The sequence below is a fragment of the Gymnogyps californianus genome, chromosome 2 (assembly GCF_018139145.2).
Source record: "Gymnogyps californianus isolate 813 chromosome 2, ASM1813914v2, whole genome shotgun sequence".
Lineage (NCBI taxonomy): Eukaryota > Metazoa > Chordata > Aves > Accipitriformes > Cathartidae > Gymnogyps > Gymnogyps californianus.
This window is the reverse complement of record NC_059472.1, coordinates 113,936,971-113,954,489: the sequence shown is the minus strand read 5'-3', so window position 1 is coordinate 113,954,489 and position 17,519 is coordinate 113,936,971. Positions and strand designations below refer to the sequence as shown.

At 40.7% G+C, this 17,519-nt stretch overlaps 2 protein-coding genes across 2 annotated transcripts in view; one reads left to right on the top strand and one right to left on the bottom strand.

Moving 5' to 3' along the window:
• The window catches only part of NPSR1 (neuropeptide S receptor 1), a 60,392-nt gene that overhangs the window by 34,885 nt on the left and 7,988 nt on the right, over positions 1–17,519 (bottom strand). Inside the window, exon 2 of the mRNA XM_050915831.1 lies at positions 11,736–11,868. Coding sequence (XP_050771788.1) covers positions 11,736–11,868 — 133 coding nt within the window. The remainder of the gene's footprint in view (positions 1–11,735; positions 11,869–17,519) is intronic.
• LSM5 (LSM5 homolog, U6 small nuclear RNA and mRNA degradation associated) overlaps positions 13,525–17,519 on the top strand; it is a 756,742-nt gene continuing 752,747 nt past the window's right edge. Inside the window, exon 1 of the mRNA XM_050915838.1 lies at positions 13,525–13,530. The gene's annotated coding sequence lies outside the window, so the exon portion shown is untranslated. The remainder of the gene's footprint in view (positions 13,531–17,519) is intronic.

Sequence of the window (17,519 nt, the reverse complement as noted above, 5' to 3'; positions counted from 1 at the left end):
GTGTTTTGTTAAAACAAAGAAAACTGAGCAACAAATGACATTTCTTGTATTTCAGTTGACTTATCAGATATCACTGGAGAGACAATTTCCTAACAAGCAGTATGAAATTACCATATTTAATATACCTTAAATTGTTTTTCTGGACTTAGTAGAAACATAGAAGTAACTCCAGCAATCCCATAACACTTTAGAAAAACAGTGTTTATACAATCCCTATCTCTGTAGCATGGGAAAGCCGTTTTCTAAGAAGGCTCTCCATCCCTCCCACATGTGGCATCTGTTCCTGGTTTTCTCCCTGCCTATATCAGCTGGAAATCAAAATGGGTAGAAACCAGTTCTTCCATTCAAGACTAGAAAATATCCATCCATAGAACACCACCATCTTAAAATGTAGATATGTGCTACTCATCTCCATAGTTAAGGTTATACTAAAACCCCAGTAGACAAAAAGCTGTCCTGGCACATCCAGTGGACAGCGTCTGATTTTTGCTGTTAACATTATTTCTTCAGTTCATAAATGACTTCGTAAAAATATTTACACACACACATGTAAAATACTGTTTGGGGTTTTTTTAGGAAATATTTAAACTTCTCCTCTTTTTGTCATGTTGCTTCAGGTTCCTACAGCTTCAAAGCAAACTGTTTCCTCATGCTGAAAACCCCCTATTCCCCACTTCTAGTCTGCAGGCTTCCGTCATGTTTGAATGATATTTTGTCTATCATTCCCTTTTGCTAGTTTACAATGAAAGTACAAACATCTTGCAAGAAAAATTGCTTCTGTTCATTATCAGTAACCTCTCAGTCTAGGAAATCGTCGTGATCAACCAACCGCTTCTGCTTTTCAGTGCTGTTATCCCTGTTCCTTAAGAAGTAGCAGAAAGTCTGACTTACTTAGAAGTGAAATGTCTGGGGGTTTGTCCAGATGTAATTTCCATCCTATTTTGACTATTCCTGTTCTTGTTAAGCAGGTCCTCACCCATCTCTCTTTCTTGCTACTGCCTGCCTAACTTAATAGGAGTGGAGAAATATATGACTTACCTTCAAGTTTCTTTTGGATTTCAAAGTTTGGGCTATGGAGTTTAGCCACCTCAGTTTAACACTGACAAAGGGGGGGTGTGTGTGGGTGTGTGTGTGGGTGTGTTAAATGTGTGCAGAAACAGAATGAGCTGCTAAAATGCATCCATATCCACATTGTATCCTTCAGTAATTTCAGGTTGTTCTTTCCGCTAACGCAATGGGGCATGGCAGTTATCTGCGCTGCAAAGGTTCTGCTTTAAGATTAATCATGCAGCTGTAGTGTTACTGCACAGGTTTGGAATAACATTTGTCACTTAAGCCACACTTTTTTTCCAGACCCCACTTGAATAAATTGTCTTTTGGGCAGAGCCCTGAAAAGTTTGGACAAATTCCAGATGGCTGTCTAGAAACAGAGCTGAGCACAAAAGAAATAATCATGCATTTTCCATCAGGTAACATGTTGATATGCCTTGCTGCGCTTAAAAATAAGTAAATAAGTAAGTACTGAGAAATACCTTCTCTGTAAAACTTTTTATTTGTGAATGGGTTTTGAGTCAGAGCCTTCCAAGGTCTGACTGAAACGGTGGAAGATTAGGTTGTCAAAGAAAGACGAATAGTAATCCTGACATATTAGGTGACGTATGAACACCGGAGGGATTTATATAGTCAACTTTAGGGATCTAAATTAGGCATTGAATCCTTCTGTAAAAGTCAGTGAAACTTAAAGGCAGCTCAGAATGTTTTCCGCTATTGGCTATAAATGGAGCACAGGGAGAGTGACTTCATATCTCACATACCTACAGTGAGGCACCTAAAATAGATGGCATGAATAATCCCTAAGATGAATACCAGTGTGCAAGAATACAGTCATGAAACTTAATCCAATTATCTCTATGACAGTTATGTCCCATTCTGCTTCCCAGGACTGATGTCGAGCCGTATGCTTTCTTTAGACCTACTTCTGTACACATGGCAAGAAGCTAACGGAGCATTTTCCTTCCACCCTCCCTGCTAATAAGGATGCTGGATAAAGCAAAAGGTGTGACGCCCCAAATAACAGTAACTTCCTCAGGTGAAGAAGGTCACAGATTAAAAACCCTTTGGCTCAAAGAAAGACCTGCAAATGTAGGTTGTCACCAAAGTACTCAACCGCCTAGCTATAAGAGAAAGAAGGTGTCTGAAGATATTCGCCTATTCACATTTCACTAGGCTAACTAGAAAAGTTACTAAGATTAGAATTTTGTTGTTCTTTTTGCTGTTTCTTTCAACTACCACATGGTCACTCTAGCATACGTGCCCAGACCACATTGCATTTTTGTCTTACAGCCCTCAAAAGTGCTGTAGTCAGCAAGGCAAACCTTTACAATCTCCACACAGCCCTACTGGTATCAGCAGAGCTGTGATGGTGCAGTAATTTAGCTGCACAGTGCAGGTCTCGGCACAGGGTTAGGGAAATTACATTGAAGGTGAAAGGGGGAAAAAAGCTACTAGCAAAAACCAGCTGAAAAGAAATGCTTTCATTTTAGTCACACAGGTGTCTAGTCAGGAAAAGTATCTGTATGCAAAGATCTGAAATAATGACAGCTCCCTTTAAAATAATAGAAATAGTAAATGTGGATCTCCTATGTGGAAGTCTGTGGGTGCGTAAGTGGAATCAAGTTTAAACTGTGTGTGTGCCTGTTGAAATGAGAAAATGGTGCCTTTGTATAAAGATAGGGCATCTAAGGTCCATTCATCATTTTTTAATCCTTTCAGAAATGACTTATTACCCAGGAAAAGCAAACAGAGTGACTGATTCCATCTTAGTTTAAAAATGTATGATCTGGGGTGAATTTTGGGAGATAGGATTGTCTCAAGATGTTCCACTAATATTATTATTTCCATTGTGGGAGTATTCAGGGGCCCAAGCCTTAGAGATGGCATTCAAAGGCACTCCTGGGTAACTTAGGAACAGAAGTCTGGTGCCTGCTTGTGATTTTAAACATACATATACACTGCAAAGGAACAATCATTGCATACTGTATTGAATATTTATAGGCATACTGTAGCTAGTTTTTCTCTGCTTTAGAAGCAGGGGTATTTGTGAACTAAAGCCTATTAAGTCCCTAAAGGTTATATAAAGAAAGACTCAAATTCTTTGTACAGGAATCCACACCTCTGCTGAAAATATGTTATGGCTCCACAAAATAAAAGTTAAAAAAGATTTCACTGCCTCGAGAGTGTTATAGTGACTGAGGATGCAGATGAAATGAGGGCATCTCGTCTTTGTTGCTAAATTCTCAGGGTCCCAGGTGGTACCATGCAACATGAAAAAAACCGTATCACCATATCCTACACTGAAATTGGTGCTGTAGCTATTGGCAAGCTGGGAGAGTGTGTCTGCTGTTTTGCAGTTGCAGAGGGGATACAGTTTATATCACTAGGCACTTCGAAAATCCCACTCTGAGCACCTATGGATGATGAACACACAAACTATCCCTTTCTGGAACAATTTAGTACAGTATTTAGATGCTGTACATTGAGGAAAGAAGAGGGTTTTTTCATGAGTTCTCCTTGCCTGCAATGACCTCAGCTCTATACTTGGAGCTATGCTGCAGAGTGTTTTTTGCTACCTGTAAGGGATCTGAAGACCACTGCTCAGAGACAACAGGCTGAAAAATGCTGGTTTAAGGATGTCTGCCTAGTGGGTTGTGATTGCATTAATTACAAACTATGCATCATGGATATTTTGTTCCTGCATTTGTAAGATTAAAGTAGGCTATATAAATAACAGTCATTACAGGGTTTTTAAGTGGATGACCGTTCTTGCTTCCAGTAGCAAATTTGGAGAGCTCATTATCTTTATATTTCCACTAATGGGAGGGACATTGCATTCTACTGTTATAGATACAGCACTTCAGCTTTTTTTGCTTTTGTGCCAGCACTACTCTTTCCTACTGCAGTGAGCTACAATGGATAGAGTAACAGCAAACACGAATATTGTGTCCAGCCCTGGACTTTCCAATGAGCCCTTAAGAAGGTATCTAAAAACACGTGAGCATTGGGTAAAGTATAGAGTACACAAGCTTGGGTCCAAGCTGGTTAAAAACACTTTGAATTTGGTTTGAAACTGGAAACTAAAGCAGAAGAAGTAGTTGTCAGCAAACATACAGCTTATTTCTACGTCTCGGAGTGTCCCACCTCTACAAGAGCTCCCTCCTGGGGCACTAACCAGCCTGCTTTTTGGGATACCATATTCTAGACTAAAACTCTCTGGCTACTGCATCGGGATCAGCTCCATCACTGTTTCTCTGTCTTTCTTAGCATACTTCCTTGTCTCCAATTCTCTTGCCCATGTACATAGAAGGCAAAGGCAATCCAACTGCCTTAGACCACAGGATTACTGCCAGTCCTCCAAGGCCACCTTTTTTTCTTAGAGCCCCAGTCTTGTGGGAGCATAACTTTACCTTTTCAAGAGAGTTCATTTTGCACTGAAAGCAGTTTCTTTTACATTAAACCTCACAAGGAAGTTGTGTAACTAGATTGAATGTTTGTGTACTAGTCCCAATTTCACTGTTCTTCCTACACTACTAGACTGGATTGGAGCAATCCATATTTTCAGGATGCCAAGTTCTCTATGTCAGACCTCTAGCCTCATGATTTCACCTCTAAAACATGAAATCTACTTTGCTTTCCATGACCATTTTCCTTTGGCTGTATGACCAAACACTGTGAAACAGAGGTCCTGATACCCCTCCAAGAGACTATGTCTCCTCCTTTGCATAAAGCTTCTTTCTGTCACTCAGTTTTGATGCTAATGCTCATTCTTGGTTTCCTTGCCTAACTTCTGAGGATATTCCACTTTTTACCCCATCTACTTCAGGCTTGGGTTTGGAGAAAATGCATTTGAAGAGGGATGCATGTATTGGATATTTTCTGTTTTCCTCAGGAAAGATTGAGTCTTGTGTTGACTAACCATATATGCAGACAAGAATGATTATATATAGACATACAGAAATATTCCTGGCTGTTCACATAAGAAATCTAAGCGTATAGTAAAACATGATTCATAATATCAAACTGGAATTGTATAGCATCAGTGCCCAAGTTACTTATGATCTAGGGTACTATGACTCATTTTCAAATCTGAGTTGAAGTTCAAAGGAGAATTTGAGTTTCTGCTGGGTGGTATTAAATCGCCAGAAATGGCAATGGATATCAAATCTGGTTTGCCACATGCTGCCACGGGATATTGCAGGCAGTGACCACATTTATCTTATTCTGCATTATGTTTCAGTTTTGGGGGTACACTAATACGTACTTAACTTAAAGTAAGTCAAGTCCCATGTTGTTTTCCAGTTACTGAATTAGTCTTCTTGGAGGAATCAGGATGGAAAATGATTGCTTCTTCTCCAGGCAACTAATGCAGCCATGCAATGAATTTTCTTATTCACTCGCAGTCCAGAGAACTTGACATAGTTTCATGGGATGCACTGAATAAGTAATTTTAATATTGCTGTGTTTACTCCTGGAGACCATTTCTGCTCTTGGTAAATTGATTCTCATTTATTCTGTGAATGCAAAATGAACAGTTGTACTAAACATTACAGTTGCTCTTGCCTGCAGAGGAAAGGTGGATATAATCTATTTCTTTCCCTGTTTTTCAAGCCATGCGTACACTCAGATGATTTGCAGAGGTGTTGGATCCAGCTAGGTATTTGGGAATCAGGCTGCTTCCAAAATCGGGGAATTTAGCTGCCATTGGGTACTCCAGCAAATTTCAGTGTCTGTGCCTGAGGGAATATTAACAAATGCCATTCTTCCTTCCCAATTTTGACATACCCTTTTCAGTAGTGACGGGAACATGTAGTGTAGAAAACAGACAATCCATTAGCAGAGACTGTTTCCTTACCATACATTAATTAGAGTTTCAAGAGCTTTTAGGACATAAGGAACACAAGAAATGCAGATATCCTTCTTTCAATTTTATCAATGAACCATGCAATACAATTGTAAATTCTTCCAAGTCTTCTTTTCTGCAGGTAGGATATTGAACCATTTCCTTAATGTAAAAGAAAACAAAAAATAGGAAATGCCTCTTCCCTTTTCTCAGCTTTCATTTTTTTTCCCACAAATTAGCAGAAAATAGAGGTGTGGAAAGAGGAGAAAGCCACAGATTTCTGGGAATTGTTGAAATAAACTCTATTTCAGTTCAGCAGTCTGCATTACGTTTCTGTGTCTTGGGTAGGCAATCGTGTAAATCAGATGGCAAGTTCCAGCCAAGATCCAGCTGGCAAGGTATAAGTTTTCCAGTATAACTGGGAACTCTGTGGGCTCTTTGGCTGCCAACAGTCCACCTCCATTAAGGTGACTTGCTGAGTTAGCTGCTAATTGGCTCTATGCAATTAACTTCCAATGCTTATAATCACTGTGATGTGTAAGGTACTTGTAAAACTGATGAATTCGTATGTATGATTTCTCCGAACTGAGGAAATATTACAAGTACCATTTTCCAGATGAAAAGCTGGAACAGAGGCAATTATCTGTTAATATTGTTCTACATGTTAATTTTGGTAATGGTGTTATTATATTAGGCTTTTGTACAGATCAGGGAGTAACAAGTCATCTTCATTCCTTCAAGTCACATATAGAGAAGGAAGAAAAATAATGAAGGACAGGCACAATCCACTACAGCAGCCAGTGCCATAGTGGTTTTGGTGTAGGAAAAAAAAAAAAGAAGAAAGGAAGGACAACTTACAATGTGTTTGTTCATGTTTAGCCATTGTAGTAGTAAAGTTAGATGCACCTATTTGGTGCATCTAACCAGCAGATTAGTTGGCAGACTCTGCCTTCAGTCATCTTAAACAAAGCCATCCCAGAAGTCGGTGGCTGAGCCCAGTTGGTTTTAGCCCCATGATCATGCTCTCTCTGGGCAGAAGCAGCATAGAAAAGAAACACTCCTTGCTTTAGCAGAATCCAAGTCCACCTATTCACTCACATAACCCTCTCGTAGCAAGTTTTCAGTGTATTGGTTTTTTACTAAACACTAAATAAAATGAGTGCAGTTGCTTAAGGACCAAGGCCTCCTGTGGTCCAGCTTTCTGGGAGCAACTGAAGAAGGCGGCAGCAATATAAAGAGACACTTTTAAAAAAAGCTCCTTGTCTTTTTAATGTCATTCTCAAGTCATCCCTTCGGATTTGGTATTTATATCACAATATAGACTGTAGCTAAATACTTTTACAGGTCGTCTTTTGGTTTTTTGTTTATATGTAAGCTACCACTGAAGTTAGCTGACGTTCTTTTTATTTTCTCTCTTCATTGCAGCCACAACAATACCTAAGTGAGCATGTATTTCCAATCAAGTCTATCAGCCTATGGCTTAAAATTGGGCATGCGGTAAAGTGCCTGCTTGTATTTCTACCCCTAATAATGAACAAAATCTAACACTGTTCTTAAGGTACTGATTTCTCCTAAACATTGGAATAGGAAGAGAAACTCACAGAGCTAATGGTCATGACATTTCCAGCTCCTACTTTCCAGATGTTAATTTTGGAGGAAAAACCTCAGTAAACTATGCACCCATTAAAAGGAAGTTAAATACATTCCTCTATCACTAGTAGTTGAAATTGGATGAAGAAAACTGAGAAGTAAAATACTTTTTAGCAGATACTTTTAATGTATTCCTTGATTGGTTTTAGAATTGGTCAAATAATAACAGTTTTCATTGAATGGACTGTTTGGCCAATAAATGACATTGCTTGTCCGAGGCTACTCAAGTAATTGTGCTTTATATATGTCTGCTGCTTTTACATTTTGAGAGTAGGGTTAAGAAGCCTTCATTTGGTAGAGCTGGGTAAAGTGATCTAAATGGATATAAATGTGTGGACAAACCATCTTTTCTGAAAACAACCATATTTCGCTTGAAAATTTCCAGCATGATACAGCGCCTGTGAACTTGCCCATCTGTCAGACCCCACTCTTTGTTCTTGAACTACTCGGTGAATTCAGTCAGAGGCAAAGATCGTAAAGACACTAAGACTCTGCAAGTTATGTGAAATGACATCAGGTAGGGGCAGACGTGAGAGGTTTCCTGCCGGGAGAGATAGCTACGCCATGAGCATAACTTGTGCTAAACTCAGAAGAAATCTATTTGGGAAAAAGTGTTTAGAAATACCCTCCTCACAGGGTAATCTTCAGAGCTTATACCTTCTGAGAAGCTAAATTGCCTTGGAGATAGAAATCTGTAGGAAACCTAGCTTTAGTTTCAGTCTTCACAGACAAGCTTCTTTCTAAGAAAAACATTTTTGCAAAAAAGGAATATGCCTGCAAGCAAACCGAACACAAGGCAAACATGGCAATATTCCTCTGTTAAATTAGCTGATGCTGAGTGATTAGTACTATTGTTCAACTCAGCTGTTAACTCTTAGCTGATTTCCTAGTGCTTAATTCCCAGATAATTTCAAAGAGATTTATGCATGAGCTGAGAGTTAAACATAGATTTAAATGCGGTACTGACACAGGCATTGTATAGGCATATATTTAATATGAAATGTTCTGAATCCAGGCTTTAGCAACATCTTTAAGGACACTGAAGTTGAAGGGATTACTCACATTGCTATAGATCCCTCGAGCACCACATTGAATTATGGTGTAGTAAGGGATCAGTACGAGTCTTATCTCTGAATTTGCCGAGTGGGTTGAACCACTGAATTCTGGCGGTGTTGAAAGAAGCCTCAATCAGTTAGTTACTTCTCTTCTGCATCTGGCTTGGCAACCAGTCAAGGAGAACAACAGTACTCATTTCCTATTCATGTATTATGCACAATTTGCTTTGAATACCTTGCTTATTCTAACACGAAGGCTGTATTTTCCTTTCATTTTGGTACTACATTAGTGGGAAGACGTGAGAATTGAGGTCATTACTCAACTATCGAGCCACAGATCAATAGACAAAAAGTTTTTAAATGGCTTTGAAATGTCTGCATTGATAAAGCTATATCCATTATTCTTCTCTTTGCTACCGGGGCAGAAATAATAAATATTTTAAGAATCTCAAAATAGATGGAAGTAGTAATATTGACTAAGCAGAAACTGTTTGCCAGGAGATTAGGCTTTAGTTGGTAGGATTTAAATATGTCTGGCATGTCAAAGCAATGTGACAAGCCAGTGTTTTCATAATGTTCTGTGTCTACCTCATAACTTGTTGTGAAAGGATGATGACTGTTGCCAGCTTGTTTTGTTCTTATTAATATTTTTGAAGATAAGAAAGTGAAATGGCTCCATTTCAGGAATTAAGTCTTTTCTTTGTGCCAAAATACTGACAGGAACTCTTGGTGCAGGGAGATAAATTAGATTTCTGACTCCTGCATCACAAAAAAGAAGTCAACATTGCTGGAAAGGAGCCTTGCTGTTCAAGATGGTGTTACTTCTTTTAACATTGCTGATGTGAATGTCAAGTGAGTTTTCTATATGAATTTCTGTAATATGAAATGGAACAGACTGTTGAACTCAGGCACTTTGAAGCTCTGATTTTAAAAGTCAGGGATAATTTTAGGGAAGGGGAGGTCAGAAGAATCAGCAAGTGGAACATGTGGACCTCAGCCAATATAGTAAAGTCAGATGTATAGCACTATTTGCTGCCCACATCTAATGGGATATTTGCCTTGTCTTTGCCACTGATTATTACAGCTCCCTCAAAACTGCACTTGCAATGCCTTCCCCTCCCTTCATGTAGGTGGTATTTGAATGCCTCGTGAATAGCTCTCTATCCACCTCCATTCTAATCCAAAAAGTCAGCCTTTTCTATAGGTCCAAAATGGCAAAACTCCCACCCAGGCCTTTACCCAGCGCAGCAACAGCAGTAACCTCCTCTTAGTATACCTCACGTGGACCAGCCTTCCTCTGAGCTGTCCTGGTGCAGACACTTCTGTCTGCTTCTTGCTTTATTCCTTTCACCTGGACACCCGTGTCCTTGTGCTGGTTCTTTCTCTGCTGCAGTAAATACATTTGCTTTCTTACTAGGATAAGACCCTTTGCTGTTTAGTTGAGCTCTTCCTGTTAGGACCCATCTTCTATTACCTGTGTATGTATTACCTGTGCCTTTGCTCTGGCAGCAAGCTCAGCCCTTGTGCCCTCTGTGCCAGATGGACACACAGGGCCATTTTCCGCCCTCCTTGCTTCCAAAGCCCTTCTCATGGCGGTTGTCGAGGTTCTCTGCTCCCTGATGACAGTAGGTAGAAAATGGATGGTGTCCATCTGGGGCTTCAGTTGCGCTCTTTTCCCATATTATTGCTTGGTTGCCTACCTTTTACCATCTTCCATATATTCATCTGAGACTGGGAGCTGTTTGAGCAGAGACTGGCTATTTTGTGACTCCTGTGAACACTGTAATGCTTGATCTGTGATTGATGCTTCCAAACTGTGCTGTGAGGCTGTATCAACACGCCTTACCTGATGGAAAATACTGCTGGCACACAAAGGAAGTGACATGAAAGTCACAACCGAGATAAGAAATGAAACCATTTATTACAGATGACTCACAGGCGAATAGGAAAACCAGCCGCCAGCACGTCAGAAGAGGAGTCACTGCAAACCTTCACCTCCTCACCTTGCAATAATTCTTACATCACCTGTAGCTATGGGACAGTCCCTTTGCATCACTTTGCACACCTTGGTCTACTGTTTCAACTGAGAGTAGTTCTTCAAATGGGACAAGCTCCTGGGCAGATGTGGTTGAGACCATGAGCAGGAGTTCATTCACTCATAAAGAATGCATGTTGAAAATTCGGGAGTGTGGTCCTTTGCTTTTCCAGTTTAAACAGAGATACAACAGACATCAAAGGAGGATGCAATATTGCTGGGAAATCACATATTAAATAGCTCTTTAGTGGAAAAGTGCTGTAATTCCTACCATATCTTACAAAAAAAGCAACAGAAAGCATATAAATATATCCTATATACACAAACAATACAACACAGCTGTCTCGTAAGCAGGGATTAGTAGCAGGACACTGTTATAGAAACAGCACATATTTTCTCTTGGGAAACTTAAAACCCCACAAATTCAGTCCACTCAAGGCCATAGACAAATAATGTGCTGCTTATGTTCTTGTTTCCATTCCTAGTTGCTGAGATATTGTAATTTTTACAAACCAGATTTCTGTACATTTTCCATTTTGTTTAAAAACTAGAAAGTTCTTGGATCAGCATCCTTTTTTCCATTCAAAACAATTAACTAAATGCATTCTTCTGCGTATTTACATTTTTATATTTCCCTTACTTGGTTAAACCAGACAACATGAAGTTATTTTCACTCTGCAATGCAAGAGCATAACTGCTGGAGCAATACTGTTACGAAGTACTTTAGAAAGGGTTTTAGTAGAAAAACACAAGAGATTAATCTTAAACTAGTTTAATCTAAACAGTTCCATGACAACAGCTGGGGACATAACTTCTGGGAAATGTGGATGCAAATTCAAACTGGAAGACAAGACTCAGTAAAATCAATGAGTTGCAGCTGCTGCATCTGACACAGACACTACTACATCTAGCAACATCTTTTTAGATCAGAGGCAGACTGAGCCCTAAGATAAGCAGCCATCCATCTGTCTTACGGCAAGCTGCAGCTGGATGTTACGTGGCAACTGATTTCTTCACCACTCAACTTGCAATTTCTTATTTGTCATTTTAATATTGATTCTTGTGCGGTTCAGATGCCCTTTCCCCTCCCATACACTACCTGTGATTGCCAACTGTGTAACGAAGAAGGTCATTCGAGATTTCCGCTTCCTCCTCCAGGTAGAGAAGAGCACGATGGCGTTTCCAGCAATTGTGACAATGAAAAGAATCCAAAGAGTCACCAGCTGCTCTGTCTGCATTGGAGAGAAGGAAAAAAAGTGTATCGGTAGGTGGGTGGGTAGTGACTTGGGTTAAACCAGTCAGTTATCCTAGGACAAATGAGATGAGAATGGAAAAAAGGAGTGAAATGTGAGTTTTGCCAATTGATTTCTAACTATTTAGTCTAAAAGATGTTCTTGTTCTTTCAGAAAATCCTTAACATGCATCACTGCTGGTGATGTTCATTCCAGTTTGATTTGCAGTGGCTGTGTATTACTTCTATCTTCACAAAACCGCTAGCAGTGTTTGTGTTCGGCACTTAACACTAAAATGAGAGGCAGCCCTCAGTTGTCTCATGTTGCTCCAGGAAGCTGTGAAATAACCAGCTGCCTCACTTTGTAAGGAATATTGATAGATGGGCTCCTTCAGAGAAATGGGGGAAATAAACACTTCTCTCCTTCCCAGCTCCAGTGAGTCTGGCTCATCCACAAGCCCTACGAAATTCAGACATCCACTCCATGATCTAGACGTGCACCAAGATTGAAAAGAAAGCATGACCCACTGTAAGGAAAAGTAAAATTGTGTAGCAAGCGATACGTGATGACAAAACGTCCCCTAGTGGTAGTGTGTACAAAGAAAAGAAAGTAAGAAAAAAAGCTATTCGCGCTCTCAAAGCATCAGGATCCTCTGGCTGCAAGAACAGGGGCATAGGTATCCACGTTCGCTTGTTTTGTGAGTGCACGCCCAATCTTATCCCTCCTTTTGGCCTACCAAAACACATTTGGTCCTCTCTAGATGCAGGATAGTTACTTTTCAGTGGCCACTCTGTAGGTTTCCCCTCGCCATGTGAGAGTGTGAAGTTTATGTTTTCTTCATAGGAGCCAGCCAGCTCTGAGCCTGAGTAGCACTGACTCTGGTGAGCATAGGGTCAGCTTGGAGAAAATATTCTGCATTTCTGCAAAATTCTCACTTATAAAAACCTATCCTGTGTAAAGCTGTAGGTAGTGGCATGGAGGAAGAGGGTTCTGCTGCTCTTCTACAAAGACAAGTAGAAAAGAGAGGATTTCTCACAGTTAGGTTAGGTTTGAAGGGCGTAGAGCAGGGGAGCTCAGGAGAAAAAAAATCCTAATGTATCCAGCAGCAGTAATATACATATTATTCTTAGAGTCGAAGAGAGAAAAAATACAGTCAGCAGAACTGGTAGTTATAAAGGTAAACCCAATTTCCATAAGGGACCCCTCTCCCAGAGCATGCTGCTCCTGAGCAGACCCCTGCTTTTGATGTTTCAGGAGGAGACAGTCCGTATAAATGAAACACAGAGGAGCCTTCAGCCCCCTGCTATGCCTTCTCGTGGCTTTCCAATGCTTCAGATGTGTTGGTCGCCTGGATTCACATCCTAGCAACTGGGATGAGTTTCGGGTTACGTCAACGCAGTCGTTTGGGATCTTCCAGTTCCTGACACGAAACCCATAATGTGGGAGCTAGTGGAAAATGGAGGAGACAGGTAAGGGCTGCAGTTGAAGAGGGATCCCAGCTGCTGGCCCTACAGAAGTGACCCCAAGGTACCGTCCTGAGCAGGTGGGGGGAAGGAGGCTGTCAGTGAGACCCGTGCCTACTTGACTGGGCTGATGACGGAGCAGAAGGAGGGGAGAGCACTCGTTAAAGCATTTGGCAGACACTAACCCATGACTTTGTCAGGGGTGAGCAGAAACCAGGGCTCCTGCTATCTGCAAAGAGAAAATGGCTCAGCTGTGAGCATGGGGAGGGAAGGTGAAATGGCAGGAAAGGAGCAGGGGCAAGGAGCTTCTTGCTCTGCCATGAGTTTTAGTGCCTCTTCAGCTCTTAGGCCTCTCCTGGCCAGCAGCCATGGTCCCTCCTCTACTGGGAAGCCACTTGTGGGAACCAGCCTCAGCTTTGCTCCAGGTAGGTGGCCATGCTACCCCGTGGGTTGTGTGGGCATGCAGGAAAGGCAAGACCCGGTGTATGAGCAATTTGAGGCTGCGCTCTATGCCTGAACCCAGAGATTAGCTTAAGCATACAATGAAGGCTGTGTTTAGATGGTTTCACTTTTCCCAGCATGGTAACTTTTGCCAGAGTAATCTACCATTTGGGTCATCTCACCTAACTTTAAAGCTCTAAAGAGAGACAACTATTCTAAATTGTCATAGTGTGGTCTAGATAATAGCAGTTATCTCAGAGATGAGTCAGCATTCATCTCACCTACCTTGGGATGGCCTGTCTCTGCTGATTATAGAGTGACCTAGATAATACAACTTGTGTGGGCTGGATGCTTAGCTTTTAGACAAAAAAACCTCCACCTTTTTTGGGTGTCTGCAAATCTCTTGAATTTCTTGGAAACAAATTCCCTTCAAAACATGTCGCAGAGACATGGTGGAACTGTTTTTATGGGGATGCTTTGCTTTGTACTGGAATTGGAAGGAAGTGTCTTTTTGGAAGGTAATTAAAATTAAAGAAGGTAAGATTTCACATAACTCTTGTCCTTGAAATCACTGGGTTCTCCTCAGGGTTTGGTTTGTGTTTTCCATTTCAGAAAAGATCTTTCACACATGAAGAAAACTGAGGGGCAAGACTTGTTCCCATTTTCTCTGGTATAAAACCAGGAGAGCATTTTCTTGAAAGAAATTCTGTATTCCTATATTATACTGATATGGGTACAAACAGAACAAGGATCTGACACTCAAACCTTCTTACAATTCCTGCAGAAGAAATAGCTATGGAGCAACAGAGACTGTGTTAGAGGGGTGTTTCCCCACCACAGGCACACAGCACATACGGTCAGTTTAAATCCCCTCCTGCCAAGTTAAAAAGCAGTGGTTAACAGTCAAGCAGTATTAGGCTAAGCCTCTACGGAAATATACAATTAAACAAGACTACAAAGATAACCTAAAAGTTGCAAAAGCTGAATATAGGAGAGGTAAGTTTGAAAGGCCATAGACAAAGGAATAAAGTCAAAGTTTCTATTAATCTATTTGTGGTAGCTGCCATTCAGAGAGAAGAGAAGAAGATCTCATTCTTGGGGATTAAGGAGCTATAATAATAGGCAACTTAAATCACTGCAGCCTCTCTCAGTCTGTGTTAGCTTGCAGAATGAAAACTTCTGTGGTTATTAAGGGGATGCCCACCATTATAAAGGCCTTCATGGAGGCTAGGATTAGCATTCAAAATGATCTTGAATTGGAAACATGCACTGGAAAAAAACCAAGATGCTGTTCAACAAAAGAGAAGTGCAGGACTCTACAGTGCAGTGGGTGTAATCACATCAGGTTGGGCGAGCCTTCAAAACATCCCCTCCACATGCAGCAAGTAAAGTGCCCCACAAGTAGAACATGATTTTAAAACGTCACCCTACCATGAGAGTGACAACCACCATCATGGGATCGACACTGGTCTCGTGTGTGCCTCTGCTCTAATCCTTCCACTGTACCCAGCAGCTGTACTATGCCCGCTTCTGGGCACTGTGCTTCAGGAGAGCCACAGAGCAATGAGTTGACAGCCGTCTAGAGGACACAGCCAGGCGAAGAGAGTGAATGAATTAAGTTGCTTAATCTAGCAAAAAGCAGACTGCAGGAAAATACGAACATAGCCTTGAAGACACAAAAAGACTGACGTAAAAAAGGAAAGGAATAATCTCTTCTTCAGATTCACTGCAGACTGGCCAAAAATCAGTGAACCAAAACTACAGCACAGAATTCAGGTTGATCCTTTTAAAAAATTTACTTTAAAATATACCATATATTTATGTATATAGATTGATTGAGTCAGTGAAACCTCCATCTATGAAGGTCTTAAAAATAGCTATTAGACTAGAGAGATAGCTGATTGATCTTTGAACTTCACTCCAGCTGCATTTTCTATAATTTTGTTTTATTCATCACCTTAAGGTTGCTTAGACATAGAGGTGTTTCATTTCATGTCCTGTTTGTTCATCAAGCAAAAATCCTCTTTTTGTAACAATCCTCAGCAAGGTGATGTACAAAACCAATTGTTTAATAACATGTTGTACAGATGTCAGAGGCATTCTGGATAAAAAGAAAGATAATAATGTCTCCCAAACCCCTGTGTAGAAGCTTTCGGCAAGGGCTGCTTTTGCAATGGGCATTGCTCACTACATTACATGAGAATGCTGTGAGAGAGACTAGTGTCATACACCAGTTCTTTTATATTAGAAAAACTAAAGATGCTGGTGACTTAAATAAGGTCATAGAACAAATCAAAGTAAAGAGAATTTCCTTGGCTTGACTACAACCATTGCATGCGCCGCTATTCCACAAGACTGCTGTGTTTGGAGCATGGAAGTGCTTGACATCTGGAGCGCATATTCATGTTTTGCTAATTTGCTTTAAGATTAAAACCAGCTTTAGTCAATGAAGCAAGTCTCTTCATGGGTGAAATGTAAGCCAGAAAACCTGTCTGAAGATCGTGTGCATTTTCCTTTGCTTGTAGAAGAGGCTTGTTATTTTGTCTCTCTGACAAAATTTCTGAATCCATAGGCTGCGATAAGTCTAGCAAGAGGTGTATTCTGCTTTATATTTGAGACAAAGATCATCCCTGTGAGCAGCTTTAATCAAGATCATAGTTAAAGTCTTTCAGAGCCATTGGGAGACATTTTGGTGCCACAATGCCATCCCTCCTTCCAGTTCTCCCCAGCCAACTTCCCTGCTCACTCATTTCTCAGGATTTGTATCCCCTCTGTTGCGGGGTACCAGCTGTGGCTGTGGAACGCGGATATACCTGATAGCCCATCCCAATGGAGGTGCTGTTGCTCATGTCTTGAGGTGCAGAAGCCTTTGCCTGATATCAAAGCAGTTGCCTACTAGAAGGACAAGGTTCAACTATCAATGGACAAAGCACGTTTGTACTTGAATGGGAACACAACATGAAACAGTTTTGTTCTAGCTGCTGAGGCTGGTTGGGAAACAGCCTGGAAAAAATAGGTTGCCAGGTAAGAAATTAGCAAATAAACAGAAAAAGAGAGGGAAAGGTACTCTGTTCCTGATATGACTGGCTGTCCTCTTAATGTGAGGAGATGAGGCCTATAGTGAATTCATGTCCTCGCTGACCTGGTGCCTTCCTGCTCCATGTCCTTGGTCACCTTGGTGAAGAAGAGGCACTGATCCCTCATATCACAGGTCAGTAGTGGCTTAAGTCTCTGAATAGCTTCTTCTTGCCACTTGATTAAATTCTGGGAATATGCAAATGGTCTTACTGCTTGCCTTTGGTATATTTTAAAAATTATGTTTCTAGTATAGCCTATTGCAGCAGTTGAGGTTGTAAGAGAGATGTAATAATGGAGCAAGCCAAACAATTTTGTAAGGATGTTCTTCTTAACACATAAGAAGAACACGTAAATCTCCTTGCTAAGTTGGGGAACTGTCATGCTCACGGTCAGGTTCACCACTAGTAGATTGCATTGCACTTTCTTAAAGGAGGAAAAAAAAAGAGAAAAATCTTTTCTCACCCTCTGAAATAATCACTTTAATTGCAGGCCATGCAAGAAAATGGAGGAGTCTAGATTTGCATTTTTTTGACCCTGTTGTAGAAGATCCGGGGTCTTGAACTTTCAATACTGAAAATGTTCAGGACAGATTTGCTATTTTAACAGCCTCCATTTAGGATGGAACAAAAAAACCCACGAAAAAAACCCAAACAAACAAACCCCCCCCAA